The sequence below is a fragment of the Pteropus medius genome, unplaced genomic scaffold (assembly GCF_902729225.1).
Source record: "Pteropus medius unplaced genomic scaffold, Ma_sr-lr_union100, whole genome shotgun sequence".
Taxonomy (NCBI): Eukaryota; Metazoa; Chordata; class Mammalia; order Chiroptera; family Pteropodidae; genus Pteropus; species Pteropus medius.
Genome location: NW_024342473.1, coordinates 12,159,691 through 12,184,362, shown reverse-complemented (window position 1 = coordinate 12,184,362; position 24,672 = coordinate 12,159,691). Strand labels below are relative to the sequence as shown.

Below are 24,672 nucleotides of genomic sequence, written 5' to 3'. Positions count from 1 at the left end.
ACATATATCAGGACTTCCTTTTTAAAGCGAATGATACTCCATGATATGTATACACCACATTTTGTTTATCCATTCATCTGTCGATGAACACTTAGGTTGCTTCCACTTTTTGGCTACTGTGAATAATGCTGCTATGAACATGTATACTAATATCTTTTTGAGACCCTGCTTTCAATTCATTGGGGTCTATACCTGGGAGTGGGATTGCTGGGTCATATGGTAGTTCTGGTTTTGACTTTTTGGGGGAATGGATGGTTCTATTGTGCTTTCACCATGAGCAGGACTGCTGCAGATGAAGAGCAGCAGCAGTGGGGTGTCTAGATGGTGGCCCCTGAAGGCATTCAGTGGAACAAAAGGCCTGGAACATAGAACAAACATTTGCTGGATAAAGGATGTTTGGTAAGGGAGATAATTTGTAAACAAATAACTGCACTAAGCTCAGGTGCTTTATTAGGGGTGTATAAAATGTATTGGTAGATAAAGGGAGCAAAAATTATGGAGGATAAGATCAGAAAAAAATGGGCAGTATTTTTTCAGTGTTTCATCTGGAATAATAAATTACAGATGTTTATGAAGCCTCTTCTAAAATATTTCTTATTACTTAACAAACAAGTGCTCGTTTTAAAAACTTCATGCATGACAGAAGTGTGTAAAGCAGGAGGTAAAAGTCTTTGCCTCACCACTCTGCTGGGATGACCACCGTTAACAGAGCAGGTAGACTCTTCTCTGTGTATTCCAAGAGGTTTTAAAAATGATTGTAAGTGTATCTTTGTGAACATGGGGAAATTACCAGTTTAATATGTTATAAGCATTTGGGGTTAGGGCAGCTTTTGTTTGCACAAGCGGAATTCTGTTAAGAAAAGCTGCCATTCACAGATAGGAATCTGAATCCCTTTGTTTATCAGGAAATTTTGCAAGTTGCTGTTATTTGATGATTCTTTTTAAGATGGCTCAAAATTAGAATTAGAATTACTAACAAAATAAAATCATTGTTTCTTGGTTTCTGATGTAGTGTTGAGACCACACAGAAAATGGAGTTAGCATTTACTTGGAGAGCATAAGTTGGAGAGTTCTGCCTTTGCTTTAATGAAAAGCCTCATCTTTAAAAAATCCATGGTGGCAGGCTGTTGGTGAGAATGGAAGGCACAAATTTTATTATATTAAATGCCAGTCATCTACCTTGAATAATTTATGTGTTAATTTAATATCTAGTTTCATACCAATCCATTTTTAAATAAATGATGGCTTTCTTTAAAAAACCGTGACTATTCTGTAGTTCCTATTACCTAGACTATTGAAAAGCACTTTATTAGAAACTGACCGATATGAGACTTTGTATTTGATTTGTGACTTTGGTTAGCATTATTGGAAAGATCTCTTTGTGGGAAACCTTAGAACTCTGTTCTCTAACAGATGAAGCTAGTTCTCATTCATGCAAATGAAGTGAATGCATAAATAAAATTTAGAGATAAATTCCCAAGCTTATTTACCCTATGTGTTCTTTTCTAGAGCTGCCAGCAAAAAGTAAAATATACTGATTCCTAATGCCATTTATAGAACAAAGTGAGGTACGAAAATAAAGTGCTAGAGTCTGCTTGCCTCTGTGTTCTCTGTGAGCCTTTGAAGTGGGGACTATGTGGGGCAGCATCAGATAATTATGTAATAAATGGCCAGAAGTCTCAGAAGGGGAATGGGGAGTAAAGAATTTGGATTGATCCACAAACTAATTAAGGAGTCCCTGCCCAAGCACGTTCTAGCGTGCAAAATTGAGAAGCAGCAGCCCAATGGTACTGTGTACACTAAGGCCAAATATTGAATGAGTATTTCTTGAGTTTTAAATAATCAACATTTTTCTCTAAAATACCTCATCTTTTTTGATCCTTAGCAAGAGCTGGCAGTAGATGAGTACCTGCTATATTAGATTTATTTTTCTCCTCTGTGTCACAGACAGTATAACAAATTGCGAAACCTCCTGAAGGATGCACGTCATGATTGCATTCTCTTTGCTAATGAATTCCAGCAGTACTGCTATCTCCCTCGGGAAAGAGGAGAATCCATGGAAAAGTGGCAGACCAGGTATGGCACTGAATTGCTGTGTTTTCACATGATCATCATCTATAATGTCTCCATATTGGCTATTTGGGAGTTGACCTAAGTCATATGCTAAAATCAACAATTATTTCTGGAACCATGATTAATACTGAAATGCTTAATGTGTTAATATTTTAGATATGTCATTTGAATATATAATTGATGGATTTTATAAATTATAATTAGGGACAAATAGACACCCAGAGTAAGTTTGCCCCAGACCTTAATGGCTAGCAGGATCATTCCAGTGATCCACAAGTCATAAATTTAATGCTGGGGGGCGGGGTCCTACTTTTAAGCCAGAGTCATCTCAGTTTTTCTGTTATAGTATGCTCTAATATCCCAACTAGTCTTATTAAACTGAAACTGGTAAGTTCATTCTGGCAGAGCTGTTTTAAGAAGAGCTCGTGGTAGCTTAGATCCACCTAAAAGCAGAGCCTGAAGTTAGGACTTGGTGTGGATTGTTTACTTCAAGGTGATTCCCAGAAGCAGGAGTGAGGAAGTGGGGAGAGTGGGACAGAGAAGGAGAGAACGCAGTAAAAAATGTGTTACTGCTGTGGGAAACAGGCTAAGTCCTGCTGGAAACCTCTGAGAAGCTGTGTAGAGTGTGCCTAAGAAGTCACCTCAAAGGATGGAGGCTAGGGCATTTAGTTAGTCCTCCCTGAGCTGAGGGTCATTCCCCAGGGGTGTTCACTCCATTCAGTGGGCCCTTGAGGGGGGATGGAACTGCCCACCCAGCTGCAGCCAAAGTCAGAGGTGGGCCTAGAGCACTTCTGTAGAGAGCAAAACTTTCAAATGTCCATATAAAACATTTAAATCATTTTTTTCCTTGTAATTCTTTATATAGCCATTAAATATTTAAATTCTCTAAAGGAAAATAACACTGATACATACATAGTGAGTCCTTAATAACAGCCCCCAAATTCCCACAGGCCTCAAAATGAGAAGGGAAAAGCAAATCTTTCTCTTTATTGGGTCACATGTGAGTACTCAGAATGATCACACTTAGCTAACTACACAGCCTCGCACATGATAGGTACTCAGTATATGTCAGCAGAATTTTTTTAAGTTCTAGAACTAAAGGAACCTTACATAGGATCTTAATTTGCAGGAAGGGAAACAAGTTGACTGTCGAAATTTATATACTTCAATGGAAACATAATCCAGTCTTGAACACACATCTCCAGACCTCGACTCTTATTTTCCAATTCAGATTCTTTTCAGGAAAATTTTGAGATATTTTGTGTGATTTCATATCAGACCTTACTGGATTATGATCTTCAGCTACTTGCAGACTAGTTTTTTTTCTTAACCAAAGACTTGTTTCTTCATTTTTTTTAGCCTTGCACAGCTTGTCATCCCTGTGGCGGTATATCAGTCAGCCCTCCAATTAAAAGCTGTTAAAAGATGGCAGAGCCTTGTGTTTTCTAGGCCATATCAAGAAATGAAAAAGGTTGCTGTGGTGGTTAGATGTCTTAGGGAAGAAGATATGTCAAACACTTTCTGATTCATCTTTCTATCCCCCAGAGTACCCAACCCAGGGCATATTTATAATGGGTACTCAGGAAGTATCTGTTGGATGAATAAATGGTTGTCTATATAAACCAAAGAGTAGCAGATTAAAAAGCCAGCTGTGAAGTTCTGAACCATAGCTTGTGTTTGTCTGCCTTGGAGCCTCATGTGCCCTTTGCTCTTCTAGGAGCATATACAATGCAGCAGTTTGGTACTATCACCACTGCCAGGATAGGATGCCAATTGTTATGGTGACAGAAGATGAAGAGGCAGTGCAACAGTATGGAAGTGAAACAGAAGGAGTGTTTGTGATTTCTTTCAAGGTATTTCCAGCTGTTGTGTATTTGTGAGTGCATGTGTGTGTGTGTGTGTGTGTGTATGTGTATTTCCTAAGTAGTTCCCAGAAGACTTTAGATCCCTTTGGCAATACAGAAAAGGGAAAATAAACATTGAAGGAAGACTTCAAGAAGTTCCATGTCTTCATTACTCCCCAACTAATCTTGACTTTAGCAAATCTGGGCAAACTACCTGTGACTATAAGGCCTACAGTATCCAAGGCTTTAGCCCAACAAGCCCCTGTTGATAGTAAACTCATGTTTATAGCTACAGTAATAACAATGTTAGTATTAATGATGATGATAATAGGTTGAATCTTATAAAATTGCCAATATTCTGTTGTTTTTAACCTATAAAATATCGATTTTATATGGTTCTACCTAATAGCAATAGCCAACATTTATCTATGCTAGGCACTGTTCTAAATGTATTATTTCATTTAATTCCTATAACAACCTTTGAGATAGATGTGATCATCCCTATTTTATTGGTAAGGAAACTAAAGCACAGAAAGACTAAACAACTTGCCGACATCACACAGGTAGAAAGTGGTGGAATTGGGGTTAGAACATAGTCTAGCTCCAAAGTTCTTGACCACCATGCTTAACTGCCTCCCAAATTATTCTTTTGAATACGTACAAAACACAGTTTTAAAGGCCAGTCTTGTTTCACCACGGTTCTTCACTCTTCTCCACTTGTGAATGTGCATGGGGGTTAATAGGAATAAAGGAAGGGAGAGATGTGATATTATTTATGTGAAGGCTATCAGATCAACTTAGTGTACAGATCATAGACAGGAGCAGCTTTATCAGTGACAGTTTCTTGGCTGCCTTAACACAGTTCTCCTATTTCTTTGGTACCCTTTGGAAGAGTAAGATGACTGTTAATCTCTCAGTGGATTACTGGTCTCTTCTATCTGCCCAGTTGGTCAGTCAGGTTCCAATGGTTGATATCTTTTCTTGATTCAGAAACTAGAATGAGGCCCTTCATTAACCCTGTCAGTTTACAGAAAGTCTAGTTGGATATTGAATTGTAGATTCTACAAGCGTTCCCAGGTACATGTATTGCTAAAGATTTGCCAATAGAATTTTCTTGGCCCTGCTATAAAAAAGTGCTCTGGCATGCCAGAGAATTCCAGGGGCACTGGATATTAATGGCAGTGTCACTTGTTTTTTCTGTTGCAATACATCATGTCTTGTTCCTGCAGAGGACAGTTGACTAAAATTACATTTTTCTACTTTTTGTGAAAATTACTTTTCTTTGTAGTTCACTAGTATAGTACAGTTTTATTTTGTATAGCATTTCCTAAGCAAACTGTGACCAAGGGCTTTATACAGGTGAATGATAGCAGAAAAAAAGAGATACTGTGACATTCAGATGAGAAAGAACCCCAGAATTTTCTGTGGGGAACAGAAGTTAGATGAGGAGAGAGAAGACCATAAATCCTCTTGAAGAGGTGGTTCATAGTGGCAAAAGTTAATCTTAGTAACTTTTATGCCTTCTCTTTATAAATTCAAGCCTTAGATAAAAGTATTGGGAAATTTTCTGCAAAACCAAGTACTTGATTTAGTATTACGTAAAGTTCATAATTTAGTATTATTTATATAAAGTCCTTAATTTATATATTATTTGCTTAATTGGGTACCTTTAGGTTAATTTATTTTATTCATTTTATTTTGTTTAAAGCCTGGTGCTTTTTTATCACTTCTTCTAATCATTAATGTATTTATTTGCAATTTGGGGGTAAGACTTTTTTTTTTTATCAATACTTTTTCTTTGGCAGTTTCACTATAAATTTATCTTTTTAATGAACCTGGGAAGTTGTATCGTGGCTTATACAACAGCTATCACTTAAGCAAGTGTCACTTGCATAGTACTGTAACAGACTACTGAGTTGCCCGTTTTGTTTCATTCTAATCACATTCTTGTTGCAAGTGCCTTTTAATTTTAACAGTTCACTTTTTCCAGTGCTGTTTACTAATGTTATTTATTAAATAAAAATGCCTACATTTAAACACACATACACACAAAGGCCTATGCAAACAACTTTTACCTGTACCTTCTGGTGGCTTTCCCAGTGTCCCTCACACAATTTTCTTATTTCCGTCTTCCACCATCCACAGCTGTACCACAGGAGCAGTTGCCACTAATCCTAAACAAACATATCCTGTTCTCCTTAGAAACAGTTAAACCCAGCTTTTACCGAACTTTGGCATCTGTGGCTTATACTGGCGGTGGTACAACAGTTGCTCTTTGTCCTTGTTAATTGAGCAGAGACTAACTGTTGGTGCTCATAAGTGATAAGTGACCATAGAATTGAGGTACTGATGTTAGCACAGATAGAACTTCTGGAAGGACTAGGGAAAGAAAGGAAGCATTTTAAACAGGACCCTGAAATTAGTGAGAGAAATGCTAGAGTTAACAATAAGGATAATTTATTTTCTTTTTAAGTTGTGTAAAGAGAATGTGTGAGACTCTACCTTAGACTTAAAGCTGAGTTAAAATCATAGCTAAATTTGATTTTATTTGTGAGAGTCAACCATTTGGAGTGTTCCCTAGACTCACAGAGTAAGTAGATGAAGCACAGCCATCCTCACCACCCACCAACCTCTCATGGCTGGTCACCTTGGGGTTTTGTCTCAAGCCTTTCTGAAGGAATTACATCAAGAGATACAGTAATATTCAGTAATAGTCTACTTAATCAGGACTCTGACCCCTTGTTTCAAAGCTATGTTTCATACCACGTCATCATACTAATAGCAACATCAGGCGTCACCTAGGTGAGGAGAGGTACTACATCTGTGGGTGTCACAGAAGAAGACTTGGTCCTCGGAAGTAGGACCTATGAAGTAGGTCCTATGAAGCAGAGAAAAGCCTAACACCAAAAAACACTTCACTTACTTGACTTTCCCTGCTCTCTGCTCATTCGACATTGCCAGTGGGTTGGGGTAGGGGAGACATTCCCTTATACACTTTACTCCTTGCCATTTTTATGTGTTTAAGTTTCTTACAAATTTCAAACATTTCAAGGTGGAAAAAAAAAAAGGACGAGAATGCACATGTAGGAGCTTTTCCTGTCCATTCACTCTAGGCCATTATCTGCAGCAATGAGATACATGTAAAGATAGGCAGACTGGATGTGTACGTGCGTGTATGTGGGGAGAAGGAGAGAGAGAGAGGTTTGAAAGGTCAGAGTAACCAGGGAAGTAGATGTGTTCCATGGTAGGAACAGCCTCCCTGAGGTTTATTTGGCAGGACCTTGTGGATTAATGAAATGGTAGAAAATGAACTGGTAATGTGATGCTTGAGAGAGTAATACTCACTTAACACCTCTTCAAAACTACATGCTAGCAGTTCCTGTTCAGGTTTTTTGGTAATACTACTATAATGAATTACTTTCTTCTGACCATGTTTCTCTTGTGCGTTTATCAAATGCAGAATTACCTGGACAGTTTTTGGCCTGATTTAAAAGCTGCCCATGAGCTTTGTGATTCTATCCTTCAGTCCCGACGGGAAAGAGAGAATGAGAGTCAGGAGAGCCATAGGAGGGAGTACCCAGAACATCTTCCTCTGGAAGTGTTAGAAGCTGGCATTAAGTCTGGACGCTATATCCAGGTAAGGTGGTAATGAAGAATCGGCGTCAGTTTTCTTCTCTTCTTTACTTGCCTCCTGTTATAGGCCTCTAATTTCAAAGGCGATTAAAAAGGTGGGTATGAATAAGCCAAGGCTGATGATGTTTAAGGTGCTTTAGGAGTCATTCTTCCAATAGACATAGCTGTCTGGTTGGAGCTACTCCATAGAGTCTTAATTGGGTTACATACTAAGCATTACACGAGTACCCTTGTAAATGCCTCCTGTCACTGGAAAAGAGAATGTATTTTTGAATTAAGGTCTGGAGGTTTGGCAAAATTATAAAATTTGTGAAATTTGGCTTTTCCACTCCTTTGCCATTTTCCTATATCTTTCAAGGGCTCTTTTATAATCTCCCAGGACCCAGATGCTGTCAGGGTCTTGAGAAGAAATCAGATAAAATTGTTACTCAGATTTTAAGAGTTCATGTACTCGTTATGTGTATGGATGCAGTTTTATCACATGCATAGATTTGCGTATCTACCACCACAGTCAAGATACTGAACTGTTCCAGCATGGATTTTACATTTTTAATAAGCCACTCAGATAATTTTTATGCAGGCTGAAGTCTGAGAATACCACACTAACATTCCTCCCTGAAGTGTAGATATTTTGTTTTATTTTATTTTATTTATTTATTTTTTAAAATTTATTTATCTAAATTAGTTTCAAGTATACAGTACATTGGTTAGACATCTATATAGTTCATAAAAGATCCTCAAAATTGCTCCCTCCCTCTCCTGGCCCTCCCTGAAGTGTGAGTATTTTAAATGAGTATACCTAGAATGCCTAATACTTCCAACTTGAGAGTAAATTAAACTTCACAACATCCCTGGGAGATTACTTTGAGGAAGATGATGTCTTAAAGACCACTCATCGCTTAGATGAGGTCAATCCTGACCTTTAAACTTGGGATAGCTAAGAGTAGTTCAAAATGAATGTATGTTCTTGGGAGCAAAGAAACTTTGGTGATGAATATTCTTCCTAAAGACAGGGATCACAGACCTTATAAGAATATTATGGAGATATTTTCGTATAATTTTTAAAAACTACCTTTTGGAGGTAAAGCAGGCAAGAAAGAAATTTTTCACATTGACTTCTGTTACAATTTTAGGGAATTCTGAATGTCAACAAACACAGAGCACAAATAGAAGCTTTTGTGCGACTTCAAGGAGCCAGCAGTAAAGATTCAGGTTCGGTATAAACCTTACATAAATCTCCATATGACTTTTTTATCCCAATATTACACGATGAAGAAAGCAACGTTGAAATTTTCACATCATATATGCCATGTCAGATATCCCCACATACACGGGGTGTGTGGGATCTGGGTTGTTTTTTTTTCCCTAACTTTTTGTCGATAATTTCTGACTTTATTGTCAGATACTATTCTAAGCACTTAATATAGGTATTATTAGTGTTTTCCACCTTTTACACATGAAGATACACAAAGTTACACATGAGGAAACTAAAATACAGAGAAGCACAGTAACGTGCCCAAGATCACACACCTGCTAAGTGGCGGGGCCTGAACCTGCCACTGAGGCAGTTTGCCATTATTTTAAGACATTGCCCTGAACTGCCTCAATGTGCTATATTGCCTTATAGGAATCACTAAAAAAGTAATAAAAATGGGAAAAAAATGTGTAAATGAATCATGTTGTGATAGAGTGGACGTCCTAGTTCTGTAATGACAAGATGGAAAAAAACCCTGACAGTCAAGGAAACATGGCTGGGTTGAAGGAAAATGAGAAGCGATGGCTTTGCTCAGTCTCGCGGTGTCCGTAGTTCATCAGCCTACTGACTACTCCCTGGCTGTGTGGCCCCTGCAGAATTACAGTATAGGCTTACACGATCTCATGCAGGGAACTATTACCTACCTTAAAAGACGATTGAGGGTGGCCCTTATGAAAGCACATTATACAGTATGACATGGTGGCTGGGTTTCTTTATTCCTAACCTGCAGGACGGGAGAAACTTGACTTCACCTTTGAAAGGAGGAAGCTCTTCTTTGTAGGAATGCTAATTAGACCTCAGATATATTATGTTTGAAGTACCACACTGGGGTGGCATCCCCCTTGGCTTCATGGGGTGTCTCTGTACTGCCTCAAACACAGGTTTATTTAGTGACATCCTAATCCATGGGATGAAGGCTCGAAACCGCTCAATTCATGGAGACATGGTAGTTGTGGAACTGCTCCCTAAAAATGAATGGAAAGGAAGAACTGCTGCCCTGTGTGAGAATGACAGTGATGACAAGGCCTCAGGAGAGTCCCCAAGTGAGCCCATGCCCACAGGTGAGCCGGCTGGAAAGTCACCCAGTTACCCATTTTCCTTGTGGAATGTTTATTTTTTCTCTCCTGTCTACGGCCACGCTACCCTGAACAAGCCCAGTCCCATCTGATCTCGGAAGCTAAGCAGGGTCGGGCCTGGTTAGTACTTGGATGGGAGACCACCTAGGAATACCAGGTGCTATAGGCATAAAAAATAAAAACATAAGGGATTGTAAGCTGACAAGGTCTTTGCAATCTGTGAGGTCAACCAAGGGTTGCCTCGCCCAAAAAAATAAACACTTTTTTCCTCTCCTTAACAAAAATACTGCAGTTATTAACGTACAATTATCGTCTCTTTTCCTACATTATCAGATTCCCCTCTCTGTGGGTTTATTTTATTCTCACAAGCACCTAGATATGCTCTAATATCTCCCATCTTAAAACAAAAATAAAAACCCTCTTGGATCCCACATCTCCTGCAGCTATCAGCCTTTTCTCTGCATCAGTTTATGGCAAGACTCAGTGAAACAGTTAACTCTGCATTCTCTCTGCTTCCTCTTTACCCATTTTATCCAAAAGCCACTACATGCAGGCATACCTCCCCTTACACACACACACACACACACACACACACACACACACACACACACACACACACACACACACACAAAATCCTTGCCCTGTTGTCAAGGTCACCAGTGACCTCATTGCCAGCAGTCCTCAGCATCTGTAACCTATCAGCAGCATTTGGCTAATGAACTATATTGCCTCATCTTTGGCTTCTGGATTCTTCTCCCCTGCTGATTGATTGGTCCTCTTCAGTTCCTTTGCTGGTTCATCTAATTGTCCTCTTGGATGTACCAGCTCCTCTCTGGATCTCTTTTTTCCCTGCACACTCTCCCTAGAAGATCTCATTTATTCCTCTTGCTTTCTTTCTCCAGCTCAGAACCCTTCCTTAGCCTCCAGTCTTGTCTACTCAGTTGTCTTATTTGGCATCTTCCCCTGAATGTCTAATAGGCATCTCAAATTTAACATACCTAATAATATATTCCTGATTTCTACCCCAGACCTGCTCCTCCCCAAGTCTTTCCCCATCTCCATAAATGGCAAGTTTATTCTTACAGTTGATCAACCCAAAGATCTTGGAATCACCCTCAACTTTTCTTTCACAAGTTAGCAAAGTCCTGGCAGCTCTAACTGAATTCACCCACTTCGTACTCCACCATTTCTCTCTTAATTCAGTGCATTAGAACAGTGGTCCCAACCTTTTTGGCACCAGGGACTAGTGATCCTATGAGAATCTAATACCTGATGATCTGAACTGGAGCTGAGGCAGTGATGCTAGCGCTGGGGAGTGGCAACAAATACAGATGAAGCTTCTCTAGTTCGCCCACTGCTTACCTCCTGCTGTGTGGCCTAGTTCCTAACAGGCCACAGACCAGTACCAGTCTGGGGCCCAGGGGTTGGGGACTCCTGCATTATAATCCCTTGGTGAGATTTTCCCAGCAGCCTCCTCACTGGTCTCCTTGCTCCCACCCTTGCTCCCGGATAGTCTTTTCTCCGCATCCAAGCCATAGTGATCCTTTTACAAATCTAGGTCTTGCCATGTCTCTGCTCAAAACTCTCCAGTGACTGCTTCTTATTTCTCTCAGAATAAAATCCAAAGTCCTTACCCTAGTCTACAAGTCCCCACCAGCTTGGGCTGTCTTCTGTCATTGTCTTCTTCATCACTCTTCTGCCACATTGACCAACTTTTCTTTCCACCACCAAAAACAAGCTTGCCCCAGACATCCTCACACCGCCTTTCCTCATTTCAAGTCTCTGCTTAAATGTTGCTTTATTGAAAATAGCTGCTATTTCTGACCCTTTATCACTCTTGGTCATCTTACCCTACTTTTTATCTTTCTTAGCAATCATCACTACCTCACATACATTTATTCTTTACTGTTTGTTTCCCACCCCACAGACACCTGGACTAGAAGATACACTCCAGGAAATCAAAGACTTTGTTTCGATATATTCCTTGCACCTAGGACAGTGCCTGATTCCTGGTAGGGGCTCAATAAATGTTTGTGAAAAGAGAAGATAGCACTTTTAACTATTAAAATTTATTTTTCCTTGACTTCAGTCAATAATGATTAAAAGTATTGTGTATCAGACTTAAATGATTTGTATACTTCTCTGTATATTATATAGGGCCAGTTGATCTTGGCTGGTCAGAAAATGCAAGAAAAACTGAAAACGCACAGTAGAGAGCATAGGTTTAAAAAAAGTGAAAATCGTTAACTTTTTCCAACTTATCTATACATGAGATTGATAAGGTAAGGGCAAAAGAAAAAGTGGAACTAATGGATTCTAAATGTCACATCAGGCCCCACAGGAGAAAGGGCATACTGACAATTTTACTTAAAAAATTATCTATCTAAAAAAAAAATCCATCTTAATAATAAAATGCTAGGAAGGCAAATGTTTAAGCATCTCTCAACTTGTGTGAATGTGCTTGAAAAACTGGGACATTGTGTTTCCTATTTTCTTCCTCACTCACTGCTGAACTGGTCAGAGTCCAGATAGGTGACATTGAACCACTTAAGACTTTCTTTTGTTTTGTTTTGTTTTGTTTTGTTTTCCCAAAGGCAGAGTGGTAGGCATCCTTCAGAAGAACTGGCGGGATTATGTGGTGACATTTCCATCTAAAGAAGAGGTCCAATCTCAGGGCAAAAATGCTCAGAAAATCCTAGTTACACCTTGGGATTACAGAATTCCCAAAATCCGAATTAGCACTCAACAAGCAGAAGCCCTCCAGGTAGCTAACATTATTCCTCTACTGTTTTCCTTCTGTTTTTGCTAGCTTTTGAGCAGTACCAGAAAACAATGTTGATTCTTTTATATAAGGGATAAATTATTGATGGCATCTGGCATGCTGAGATCGTGTTTTTTAAAAATTCTAAATATATAGAACCATCTATTAAATAGTCCTTGGTTAATAAATGAAGGCCAGAGAGAAACCGTCCTAGAAAGAACTATGTAAGACACTGGAGAGAGCATACATTATCCAGCTGTCCAACTCACAAACTTTGAATAGATACACTCTATGCCAACACTAACAAGCTTTCTTCTAGCAAGCAATATAGAAATACGATCACTCTGCCTTGGAGGGATGATATAGTGGTACTTCACAAAATCGATTATCTGTAAGGGAGTATAGCACCAGAGAGAAGACATAAACAAGAAAGTCTGAAATTAACCTTTACTGTGGCGAATAGTGTAGGCATCACCCAATTTGATTTGCCTGATGTTTTGCAGTTTCTAAATGAGACACTGATGTAGGGTTTCCCCAGCCAGGAACCTGGTCATTGTGAACTTTTACCTCTTGAAGCCTTATGCAGGCCTTCCAAGGCCAGTTGCAACTATTGTTTTCCTTATCCATGGTTTGCTGGAGTTTGGGGGCATTAGAGTTCAGTTCACATTGATACTTTCTTCCTCACCAAAAGATGTATTAAGACATTAGAAAGTAACTCCCAAACACACAAAATTGAGATTTTTGTTTTGAAATTTAATTTGGACTATGCATAATTGAGTTTTTCTCTTGTATTGCAAATGTTAACTAGAATGAGTTACAATTGGCTTTCTCTAACAGACTAAACTTTTCAGCCCATTTGATGTAAAGAGGTAATGCTTCCCTTCAAAGCACTGGGCCAAGCATTTATATACTATCTGGCAATTTAGTAAAACAAGAACAACAACAACAAAAAAAATCCCACTATTAACAAATTGGCCACTCTCTTTGGAGCTTGATGCTGTTTATCTCGTTTGTTTAGTGCTTCTAATTTACCCACTTAACTCCTGGTGCTGGACTCATGTTTGACTCATGTTTTTTTTTTTCTCCCTTTGTTCAGGATTTCAGGGTGGTTGTGCGTATCGATTCCTGGGAGTCGACATCTGTGTATCCTAATGGACATTTTGTGCGTGTTTTAGGAAAAATTGGAGATCTGGAAGGAGAAATTGCAACCATCCTGGTGGAAAACAGTATTTCAGTTGCCCCTTTCTCAGAAGCTCAGGTCAGATTTCTCTGAGAACTTTGGTCTGGTCAAAGACATTTTGTACATTTTCTTTTTGCCTTTGTCATTATTTGTTTCATCATTGAGAAAGAAAAAATCTTTATACTGTGTTACAACCTACAGTCTAATTTTCCACAGATAATGGAAAATTTCACTCCTCTTTGTGTTTGGACCAGACTGAAGTCAGCTTCAAATACAGAATTAGTTTCCTATAGCCTCACAGCTTTCAAATTTTCACATTTTCCAACTGTGCTTAAAAATGGCATGTCAGTGTCTTATAGTCAGTATACATTCATCCCCAGCAACTACAAGGGTGTACCTAGTTACAGACCCACTGGGTTCCACTCCCTGTCATAATCATTCAACAAGAGGCCTGCAGAAAGCCGCAGGGAGCAGCTTCTTGGGTTCCATACATCGGACCCATGGATCAAAAAAATCATGCTCATTATGAAACAGTTTTTGTAACCTTTACAGAAAACAAAAATTCCATGAACATAAAAAATTAGCTATTTTCATCACTTTGTGATCTTTTAAAATCCTCATAAATCTTGTTTATTATTCTTGCATGACTATATTCACAGTGTGCACATACTGTTTTCTGCTTCTTTCATTTAATTTTTTTTCTATATATTGACATAGCCTACTTATTTTTAATAGTTATGGCAAATTATTTTATATTGATGTACTCTAGTTTGTTTAAGTGTTCCTCAATTGTTGGGCATTTGGGCTGTTTAATTTTTCAGTATGTTACTTCAAACACTTTATAAACATTACTATTTTTTCTTTTTGATCATTTTCTTTGGATTGCAATCTTTAAAGTAAAATTATCAAATCAAAGGGCATAAAAAATTTAAATAGCTTTTGTTACATATTGGCAGATTGTTCTTCAGAAAAATTGAACCAGTTTGCATTGCCATCAAGAGCATATAGGTTTTCTTATTTTCATTAGTTTTTGACAGAACAGTAGCTATAATAGTAAAATATTTTAGAATATTTTACATTATTAAATTTTTATGTTTAACATTAGTTTCTGGAAATTATTTGTTGACTTGTTTCAGCTCTTAGTGAAAATGTTAGAATAAAATAAAGCATGGATTAGACTTCACAGAACTAGAATTCTCTTCTCTTTTAGCATACTTAACTGCAGATTGATGGCTTAAACAGGTAACAATGGAGAGAAAATGCCCTAGATTGGTCCTACCTAAATTATCTTTGAGGAATAAACTTTTTATTATTTGAGACATATTGATTTTATTTTCAGGGCTTGACTTGAATTAAAAGCTCAACTATATTTAAATAAATGGATCATTCGAAATGAAATCGATGTGCTCTTTATAAGCCACCCATTCATTCCTGCTTCAGCTTCCATAACTAAAGAGGCTGGTGAAAGTTGTGGGACAGTCCTGTCAGACTGTAAGAGCCCTCAAGGGCAAGGGACTGTAACTTTCCAGATCCTAGCACAGTTCCTGAAACATATGAGGCACCTAATAAATTGTTACTGATCAAAAGAAGCAAAAAGAGGATAATTGCTAAAGGTAATGGGGAATGAATGGGATTTCTGTGAGGTCACATTGAGAATGTTAGAGAATGGATTTTTGTAGGAAATGTGTGGTACAAGAATTGCTGAATATTTGGCCTCTCATTGTACAGATGTGTGAGATGCCAGTAAACACACCAGAAAATCCCTGGAAGGTGAGTCCCGAAGAGGAACGAGAACGTAAAGACCTGAGGAAAACCCATCTTGTATTCAGTATTGACCCCAAAGGTTGTGAAGATGTTGATGACACACTCTCAGTCAGAACCTTAAGTAATGGTGACCTGGAACTTGGGGTCCACATTGCAGATGTCACACATTTCGTGGCACCAAATTCTTATATTGATATTGAAGCCAGGACAAGGTAATGCTATTTGAAATCAACACCATGGTTATGTATATGTGTCTATAATATAATTTGTAACTATGCTAGTTTTAGATTTTCAAAACAAAGATTTCACAATTCCATATTGAAGATCTCTTCCAGAAAAAAAGAAATTGAGGTCACTTTCCTTTTCCTTTAGAAAAATAGTACCTTGATCAATGTACCTTACCTTTTTTAACAGAAACTTTTCACACATTGTTTCCTTCTAAATTGAAACGGGTTAAATTTTTCATGTAACAATATACTATTTTATATAAATACTGGATCATTACACTCTAATTTTTCTTTTACAACTAAGATTCGTGTCACTTTTTCTTTTTTTATGTATCATTGAGAGCGTATTCAGCCCAAAGCAGTACTGTTTAGGAAAGTGGGAACATGGGAATAGCTTTATTACTCAGTCGGCTGCACTTTATGAAAAACAACAGCCTTCGGGAATTTGTACTGAGATTTGGCCGTTTACCTCACAGCAGTCCATGCAGTCAGCAGTTCTTCTTGTTGCTGAAGGTCATGTACCTGCATGTGTGTCATTCACAGGGCCACCACTTATTATTTAGCAGACCGACGATATGACATGCTGCCCTCCATCCTCAGTGCTGATTTGTGCTCCCTCCTAGGAGGCGTCGATAGGTAAGTTTGTTCATTAATTTTACCTGTGTGGTGCCTGGTGTTCTTGCTTCCAACCTCTTTCTCCTCTTCTTTCCAATATGCTCTACCACCACACTCCCCACCCCTCCTTCCCTCCTGTATCCTCTACACCCCTCTGTGTCACTTACTTTCAGACAGCTTTATTTCTCTACGCTTCCTTTTCCTTCCTCTCCTCTTCTGTCTCTAGCTGTGAGACTGCTCCTCCCTTTGTTTTTTGGCTTTTTAAAGTCAGCTAACATCTGAGAACAAATGGGTGCAACTTTGTATGTATTCTCTGGTTGAGGCATGAAGATCATAAACTTAGGGAGTTTTTCGTTACAGTTAAGTCTATTATCTTTGAATAGGTAATAAAACCACGTAATCTAAAATTCATAAAAGATACTACTTTCCCTCAGTTACCAATTTCTTACAAATTTTTCTAGCTATAATATATGTACACACAAATATGGACATTTGGTCTTTTTTTTTGTAACATTACATATACTGTTCAGCACTTGGCTTTTTTTTAACTTAATGATGTATCTTGGAGATCATTCTATGTTAGTAACAGTTGCTCATCTATGGAAATATGGATTTTTTCTAATCCTTTGCTATTACAAACAAAACTTTACTGAATTACTTAGAACATAAGTCATTTCATATTTTTAAAAGTATAGCATATCTGGAGGATAAATTCCTAGAAGTGGAATTTCTTTGTCAACAAGTATATATATTTGTGTTAGATTTAATCAAATTGCCCCCCAAGAGGTTACAACAATTATATTTCCACCAACAATGCATGAGAATGCTTGTTTCCCCCACAGCCTTGCCAACACAATATATTGTATTTTTTCATTTTCAATTTGATGGATGAAAATGGTATCTTAGAGTGGTTTTAATTTGCATTTTTAACTCAACTACTATGCATAAAGTTAAACATTTTTTATATGTTTAACGGTCATTTACATAGCCTTTCTTTGTGAATTATTTCTGTTCCTTTGCCCTTCTCTTTGAGTTTTTTATCTATTTTTAATTGATTTATAAGAGCTCTTTGATTATTAGGAAAATTAGCCCTTTGTTTTTTATGTGAGCTGCAAATGTTGCATGTTTTTAAATAGAATGATTTGGTAACTAAGTGGTTCTTTACTAAATGAAGTTTTTGCTAATTTCCTTACCACCAAAACTAATATCATAGTTCAGTGTCATTCTATAGGATTTGCTCTTTTTTACTAGAGAGCCCAGTAGGCTTGACTCCCTCTATTAGTGCTATGCTATTCTAATGAAAATGGAGAACTGTAAGATAGGGTTTGTAACATGACATGTGAACTCATTTCAAATTGGTTCAGAGCTCAACAGAACCTAGTCTAGCTTTGATTTAGTGGTGAAATGTTCGGATTGAGACAAAAACCTGTAGCAATGCCATTTCTTTCCAGTTACATTTAGGGTCAAGTTCTGTTTGCTTCAAAAATGGAAGAATTAAATAATGATGTCAGTGTTATTGGTTTTGTAGGTATGCTGTAAGCGTCATGTGGGAATTGGATAAAACCTCCTATGAAATAAAGAAAGTGTGGTATGGCAGAACCATTATTCGATCATCATACAAACTGTTTTATGAAGCAGCCCAGGAACTACTGGATGGAAACTTCAACATCATTGATGACATTCCAGAATTCAGAGACTTGGATGAGAAGAGCAGACAAGCCAAGTTAGAGGACTTAGTGTGGGCAATTGGAAAGTTGACCGACATAGCACGCCATGTCCGAGCTAAACGAGACCGCTGTGGTGCCCTGGAACTGGAAGGGGTAGAGGTTCGGGTACAGCTAGATGAAAAAAAGAACATTCAGGACCTCATCCCCAAGCAGCCCCTGGAAGTCCATGAGACGGTAGCTGAATTCATGATCCTGGCCAACCACTGGGTAGCCAAGAAGATCTGGGAGAGCTTCCCTCATCAGGCCTTGTTGCGCCAACACCCTCCTCCACACCAGGAGTTTTTTTCTGAACTGCGAGAATGTGCTAAAGCAAAAGGCTTCTTCATAGATACACGGTAATTCCTCTTTTGAGGGGGCAGAGGAATGGAAGGGAGTGTTATACACTTATTTATCTTACAGTAGTTCTTAAAATGTGACAGCCAGATCTTTGACCAAAAATAGAAAACTTCTTGGCTCTCTACACTTACTATAATATAGGTATAGAGACTTAAAATTAAAACAAGTCTACTGAGGCATAATTTTGACCCACTATAATTTGTAATACAGAAGGAACCTGTTACCTTTGATTTAATTTCATCTACCTCTTAGGTAAATACAAAAAAATAAACCTATTTATTTCAGTACTTTAAAAACAGAATATTTCAGTGTTTTATAAGACACCATACTGATGGTAAATTTATACCAACCCTTCATAGAGCGAGACGTTTTACACTCTACCTCCAGGATAAAATATTTACCCTGTTAAAAATGATATATAAAGAGGATTTTTCAAAAAATTTCTGTCAAGTAACAGGTGCTAATTAAAATATATTTTATTCCTTTATCAAAATGTATTTTTTTTTTTTTTGCCTCTATCTTTAGGTAATAGTATCTCTTGCTGGTTGTTTGGTGGCAGAGCTCTGTGTGGTGTGTGCCAAGCGCAAGAGTTACAGACTTTCAGACAGCATCTTGTATCATTCGTATTTTACAGAGAGGGAAACTAAGTCTGGAGAGGTTGAGTAACTACAATTTAACAGCTAGCCAGGGCAGAGTGAGAATTTGAATCCAAGTCTGTCAGACTCAAAAGTTCACATAAGTGCCTACTCCGTCATTTTGCTTCTCTGTTCATTTCCCATCTTCCTTTCCCCCTTTTATTTTGGTGGGCTACATTACAGAACTGAGTTATGTACTGTATTATGAGTTTAATTTTTAATATAATTCTATGTTTCTCAAATTGTTATTTGAGAGTAAATAAATAGAATGCTTCCTACCACTTTATCTTTTTAAAAAGAAAAATAATTTAGATTTCTTTTACTTGTGTACCTTAGTTTTAATTTAGCTTTGTTTTTTTTTAACTCTGGCTCAATTCTTGATTTAAAAAAAGAAAAAGTTCATTTTTTGACTTGTACAAGATGTTTAAAGTTAAGAGGGTTAGGCATTCAATTCAACAGGTACTTGACCACCTACTGTGTGCCAAGCATTAGCCTCATAGATATCAACACATTACTCTTAACTACTTAAGAAACGTATTTAGATTCTGACACACTTTTATTGTTTAAACCTTAAAAGCAAACTAGATTTCTAAATTGAAAAGAGTTTCTTCAGAAATGCATCCAAAATAAATTTAACTACTGAAAGATGAAAGTCTTCAGACTTGATGAGTGAAGTGTTTTCCTCAGAGTGTTGACTTATAAATCATTACTGGGGACAAAATTAAAGTTTTTCCATATTTTTGTCAGGTCCAATAAGACACTGGCTGATTCTCTGGATAACGCGAATGACCCCAGCGATCCCATCGTCAACAGGTTGCTGCGTTCTATGGCTGCGCAGGCCATGTCTAATGCACTGTATTTCTCCACCGGATCATGTGCGGAGGAAGAGTTCCATCATTATGGTGAATGATAAATTTTCCTTTGTAGCCATAACCTTGAGCAGATTGCTTAAAAACTATTTTTTTGTTTATTTAGATCATTTGGTTTCTTTTTGAAGGTCTTGCATTAGATAAATATACTCACTTTACTTCTCCAATAAGAAGATATTCAGATATTATAGTACACCGATTGTTAATGGCAGCCATTTCAAAAGATAAGAAAATGGAAATTAAGGAAAATTTGTTCAGCAACAAAGATCTTGAAGAATTATGCAGACATATCAACAACAGAAACCGAGTAAGGGGACTTTAATTTCTCTTACCTATTCTCTCTTTTGCTAAGAGAATATCAGCTTTATTGTATAATAGAATGAAGTATCACATATTCTAGCAAATTCTAGAATTCTAACAAGTGAAATAACATGAAAAATTATAAAGTTTGTCGAGTAGCTCTCAGTACATTTACAAATGTTCAAAAATACCTTAATGTGGATTTAGGAGATTTAACAATAGGTTAGATGTTTTTCCCAAAATGTAGAAATATAAAAGATCATCTATCATCTCACAACCCAGAGATAACTATTATTAACAATTCTAGACAGTTTTTTTAATAAAAATCATACCCATTGTTTTGAAATCTGCCTTTTTTTTACTTAACACATCTGTTCTTGATAGCACACTATGTCAGTATAGTTATATCATCGTTTTAGAAGCTGCTTTGGGTTGTTTCATATTCTTGCTAGTGGCTTCATTCAATACTGCACAACATAGAACTAGCCCATTTGTAATACAGAAAATTAGAAACTACCTAAATGTTTAATATAATTTCTATATCCAATGTTATAGTTCTGTGCTCTGCAGTTATTATAGCCACCAGCCATGTTGTTATGCTATTTAAAATTTTTTAAAATTAAAAATTCAGTTCCTCAGTCTTACTAGCCACATTTCACATGTTCAATAAATGTGTGTGGCTAGTGTCTACACGGATATACATTTTCACCATTGCAGAAAGTTTTGTTGCGCAGCGCTGTTCTAGGCAATCCAGTTTACAACCATCCTTGTGTGTATGCACTTTTACAATCTTCTCAGGTTATTGCCTGGATAAATTCCTGATGATAATGAATTGCTGAGATAAAAGGTATACGTATTGATACATATTACTAAATTGCCCTCCAGAATAGTAGTACTAATTTATACTTCCACCAACAGGATTTTGGTAGGACAGACTTGAAAATAAAGATAGACATAGATATGGATACTTTCTCTCTACCTGAATGAACTATACACAGGTTCTAAATAACAAACTGGTTGCTTTCTTAAAGAATTTTCTAAGACATTTTTGAAGGAATGATATTGGATGGTTTGGTTCCCACAAAAATTGACTTAACTCTAATAGAGAATATTCGTATTAATGGTTTTATAGAATCAAGCCTTTTTAAAGACATTGTTTCTGTGGGACTATGAATTCCATGGTTTTTCTAGGAATGTCAGGGAAGTCTGTCATCATGCTTTAGGGTTGTGTTTCTTCTCACAGGCAGCACAGCATTCTCAGAAGCAGTCTACTGAGCTCTTCCAGTGCATGTATTTTAAAGACAAAGACCAAGAAACTGAGGAGCGTTGCATATCCGATGGGGTTATTTATTCAATTAGAACAAATGGTGTGCTTGTATTTATACCAAGGTATGTTATGTCTAACAAATAGTTAAGAAATCATAGTTAAACTAAAAGTGTTAAACACAAACAGTATGTTAGGTATCATTTATTAAAACATTTATTTTAGCAATTATTTGTAGTTACTATGTGTAAATAATATATAACTCACTGTGATTATAAAAGATTAGAATATCTGTATCAGTCTTAGGATAGGATTTTACTTTCTGTATCAGTCTTAGGATAGGATTTTACTTTCTTATTTAGCAAGATATTTTTTATCTGATCAATGAAATAAGTATTTGAAGGTAAGTCACAGGAAAAGTTGTTTTTAATCTAGAAGAAAAACTAGCATTCTAGATAAGTGTATAAGATCTGCATACTAAGAATACATTATCTCTGGATTTTTATTCTGGCAATGATTCAGGTTTGGGATTAAAGGTGCTGCTTATCTAAAAAATAAAGATGGTTTAGTGATCTCATGTGGCCCAGATAGCTGTTCTGAATGGAAACCAGGATCCCTTCAACGATTTCAAAACAAAATCACCTCTACCACAACAGGAGGAGAATCTGTAACATTCCACTTGTTTGACCATGTAACAGTAAGTCTGTATTTACATTAGGTATTGATTTTAATGTAAAGAACAAATAATGTGATTTAGTAATATGCATTTTCTCTTCTGATAGGTGAGAATATCTGTACAGGCCTCACGTTGCCATTCGGATACAATCAGGCTTGAAATAATGAGAAACCAACCATACATGATACCAGATACAGAACTTTTTCATCAGAGTTCCCTCTTGCTAAAGAGTGATTTAGTGAAAGAAGTAACTAGATCTGTGGAGGAAGCTCAGCTTGCCCAGGAAGTCAAAGTAAACATCATTCAAGAAGATTATCAAAAATATTGTCAAACCAAGGGAAGAAGCCTGTACACACTTCTGGAGGAGATACGGGACCTAGCTCTCCTGGATGTTTCAAACAGTCATGAAATATAATACTCTTCCTACTTCATTAAAAGAGCTTTTTGCCTTATTGAATGTTTTATCAACATTAACGTTAATCTAATTTTGTGTCACCCAATGTTCTAGTTGATTGGAACTAGGTACATATTTCACATACTATGGTCCCCCCTTATCTGCAGTTTCTCTTTCCATGTTTTGTTACCCATAGTCAACCACTGTCCAAAAATATTAAATGGGAAATATCCAGAAATTAACAACTCATGTTTTAAATTGCATGCCATTCTGCATACCATGATGAAATCTCTCACCATCCTGCTCCACCATCCCATATCCATCACATACCAGTGGGTATATGCTACCCACCCGTCATTTAGCCATCTCCGTTATCAGACTGACTTGTGCAGGGCTGCAGTGCTTGTGTTCAAGTAACCTTTGTTTTACTTCATAATGGCCCCAAAGCACAAGAATAGTGATATTAGTATATTTGGATATACCCCAGAGAAGCCATAACGTGCTTCCTCTAAGTGAAAATATGAGTTTATGAGTTAAGAAAAAAATCATATGCTGAGGTTGCTAAGATCTACAGGAAGAACGAATCTATGAAATTGTAAAAAATTCATGCTAGTTTGCTGACACCATTCACATAACTTTATTACAGCATATTGTTATATTTTATTAGTGTTAATGTCTTACTGTTCCTAATTTATAAATTAAACATCATAGGTATGTATATATAGGAAAAAACTGTATATAGGATTTGGTACTATCCAAGGTTTCAGGTATCCACTGGGGGTCTTAGAACATATCCTCTGCAGATAAGGGGGACTACTATGTGTAAAATGTTTTCTCATCAACATTTCATTAAATAAAATATAATTAGGACACTATGGAAATTGATTTTTCAGAAATGAATGGTGACTGTAAGTCAGGTTACCACTTTTTAATCCAGATTTGATATTTGGTTAGGTTGTCTCAAATCAGTTCTTTCAAACCAAGTTTTAATTTTTCCAGTAATTGCTACATTGGGCCATTTGGGTCATCGGCCCCTCTGACAACTGTCAGATTAACTTTTCAGTCACTTTGATAAAACTTAATCTTGTCTACCTACCCACTATTTCATATTCGACTAACCTCTCCTGCTATCCCTAGTACCAGTTGGTGATAGGGCATAGGGACATAGGAAATGGGTGAGGTATGCAGGTAAGGTCTGTTCTCTCAAGCCTCCCTTTCCACCCTCATTTTTCTGAGTACTCCTCGGATGATGAGTTGCATTAGTCTTGCCCTCGTTGGAGACTTGTCCCTGCTAGCAAAGCCCACCACTGGGAAAATAACTCTTTAGTCATCTCAAGTCCAGTTGGTGAGGGTAGACAGAGGCCAGAATAGGCCCTCCTGATGAAGCACTTTAGGTATTGGTTGCATCTGAAGAGACTGGGCTCCATCTTCCAGCTGATCCCCTATTGGCAGCAATAAGTCACAATCCTCTGAGGCTTATGCCTCTTGGCTCCTCATTATGCTCATCCCCAGCAAGCCTAAAGCCACCACCCACCAAACCCCATATGCTCTTATACTCAGCTTCCTAGCCTTTCAACCAAAACATCTTTGTCACTCTCCATCCCTACTTGAAATGAGCAAGATACCCATCCCAACTTCATGGATAGAAGCCACTTTAGCACCATTGCTCTGCCAGTTTTTCTCACAAAAAGCAACCTTCCCATCTCCTAGTTTGTAAAAACTAGTTTTACCTTTCCCTCTCCTCCATGGGAATCTCCTGCCAAGAACTAGATAGACCTTTAAACTTGGTTGTCACTGTGGTACTTTCTTATCTGTAATTACCCCTCCACCAAGTTGATAAACTCAGGCAGGAAAAATTCCAATCAGGTCCTCTCATCATCTGGCCCTAACACTTCTAGCTTCATATTCATCATTCCCAAATCTTATTTCCTAGATTTTCATTTCTGTATCATTATTATACATGTACTTCCCAATCCTTGGAATCTCCACTAACTCAATGGTCTCTGATGAATCCTCTGTAGGTGCTCAGTGTTCCTCATAATA

General features: G+C 37.4%; 1 protein-coding gene and 1 pseudogene across 3 annotated transcripts in view; both read left to right on the top strand.

The window, feature by feature from the left end:
* Nucleotides 1-22,705, top strand: part of DIS3L (DIS3 like exosome 3'-5' exoribonuclease) — a 30,345-nt gene extending 7,640 nt beyond the window's left edge. The window contains exons 3-17 of one of the 3 annotated variants that reach the window (XM_039865254.1): nt 1,948-2,076; nt 3,791-3,926; nt 7,378-7,554; nt 8,684-8,762; nt 9,687-9,866; nt 12,476-12,645; nt 13,739-13,900; nt 15,551-15,798; nt 16,357-16,449; nt 17,957-18,490; nt 19,874-20,028; nt 20,124-20,302; nt 21,539-21,684; nt 22,082-22,256; nt 22,342-22,705. In XM_039865254.1, the coding sequence (XP_039721188.1) occupies nt 1,948-2,076; nt 3,791-3,926; nt 7,378-7,554; nt 8,684-8,762; nt 9,687-9,866; nt 12,476-12,645; nt 13,739-13,900; nt 15,551-15,798; nt 16,357-16,449; nt 17,957-18,490; nt 19,874-20,028; nt 20,124-20,302; nt 21,539-21,684; nt 22,082-22,256; nt 22,342-22,650 (2,872 nt within the window). In that variant the 3' untranslated portion in view covers nt 22,651-22,705. Of the gene's footprint in view, nt 1-1,947; nt 2,077-3,790; nt 3,927-7,377; nt 7,555-8,683; nt 8,763-9,686; nt 9,867-12,475; nt 12,646-13,738; nt 13,901-15,550; nt 15,799-16,356; nt 16,450-17,956; nt 18,491-19,873; nt 20,029-20,123; nt 20,303-21,538; nt 21,685-22,081; nt 22,257-22,341 lie in introns of those variants that run through there. The other 2 variants (XM_039865253.1, XM_039865255.1) reach the window with 2 other exon arrangements.
* Nucleotides 9,932-10,050, top strand: LOC120604792 (uncharacterized; annotated as a pseudogene).
* Nucleotides 22,706-24,672: the final 1,967 nt, after the last annotated feature.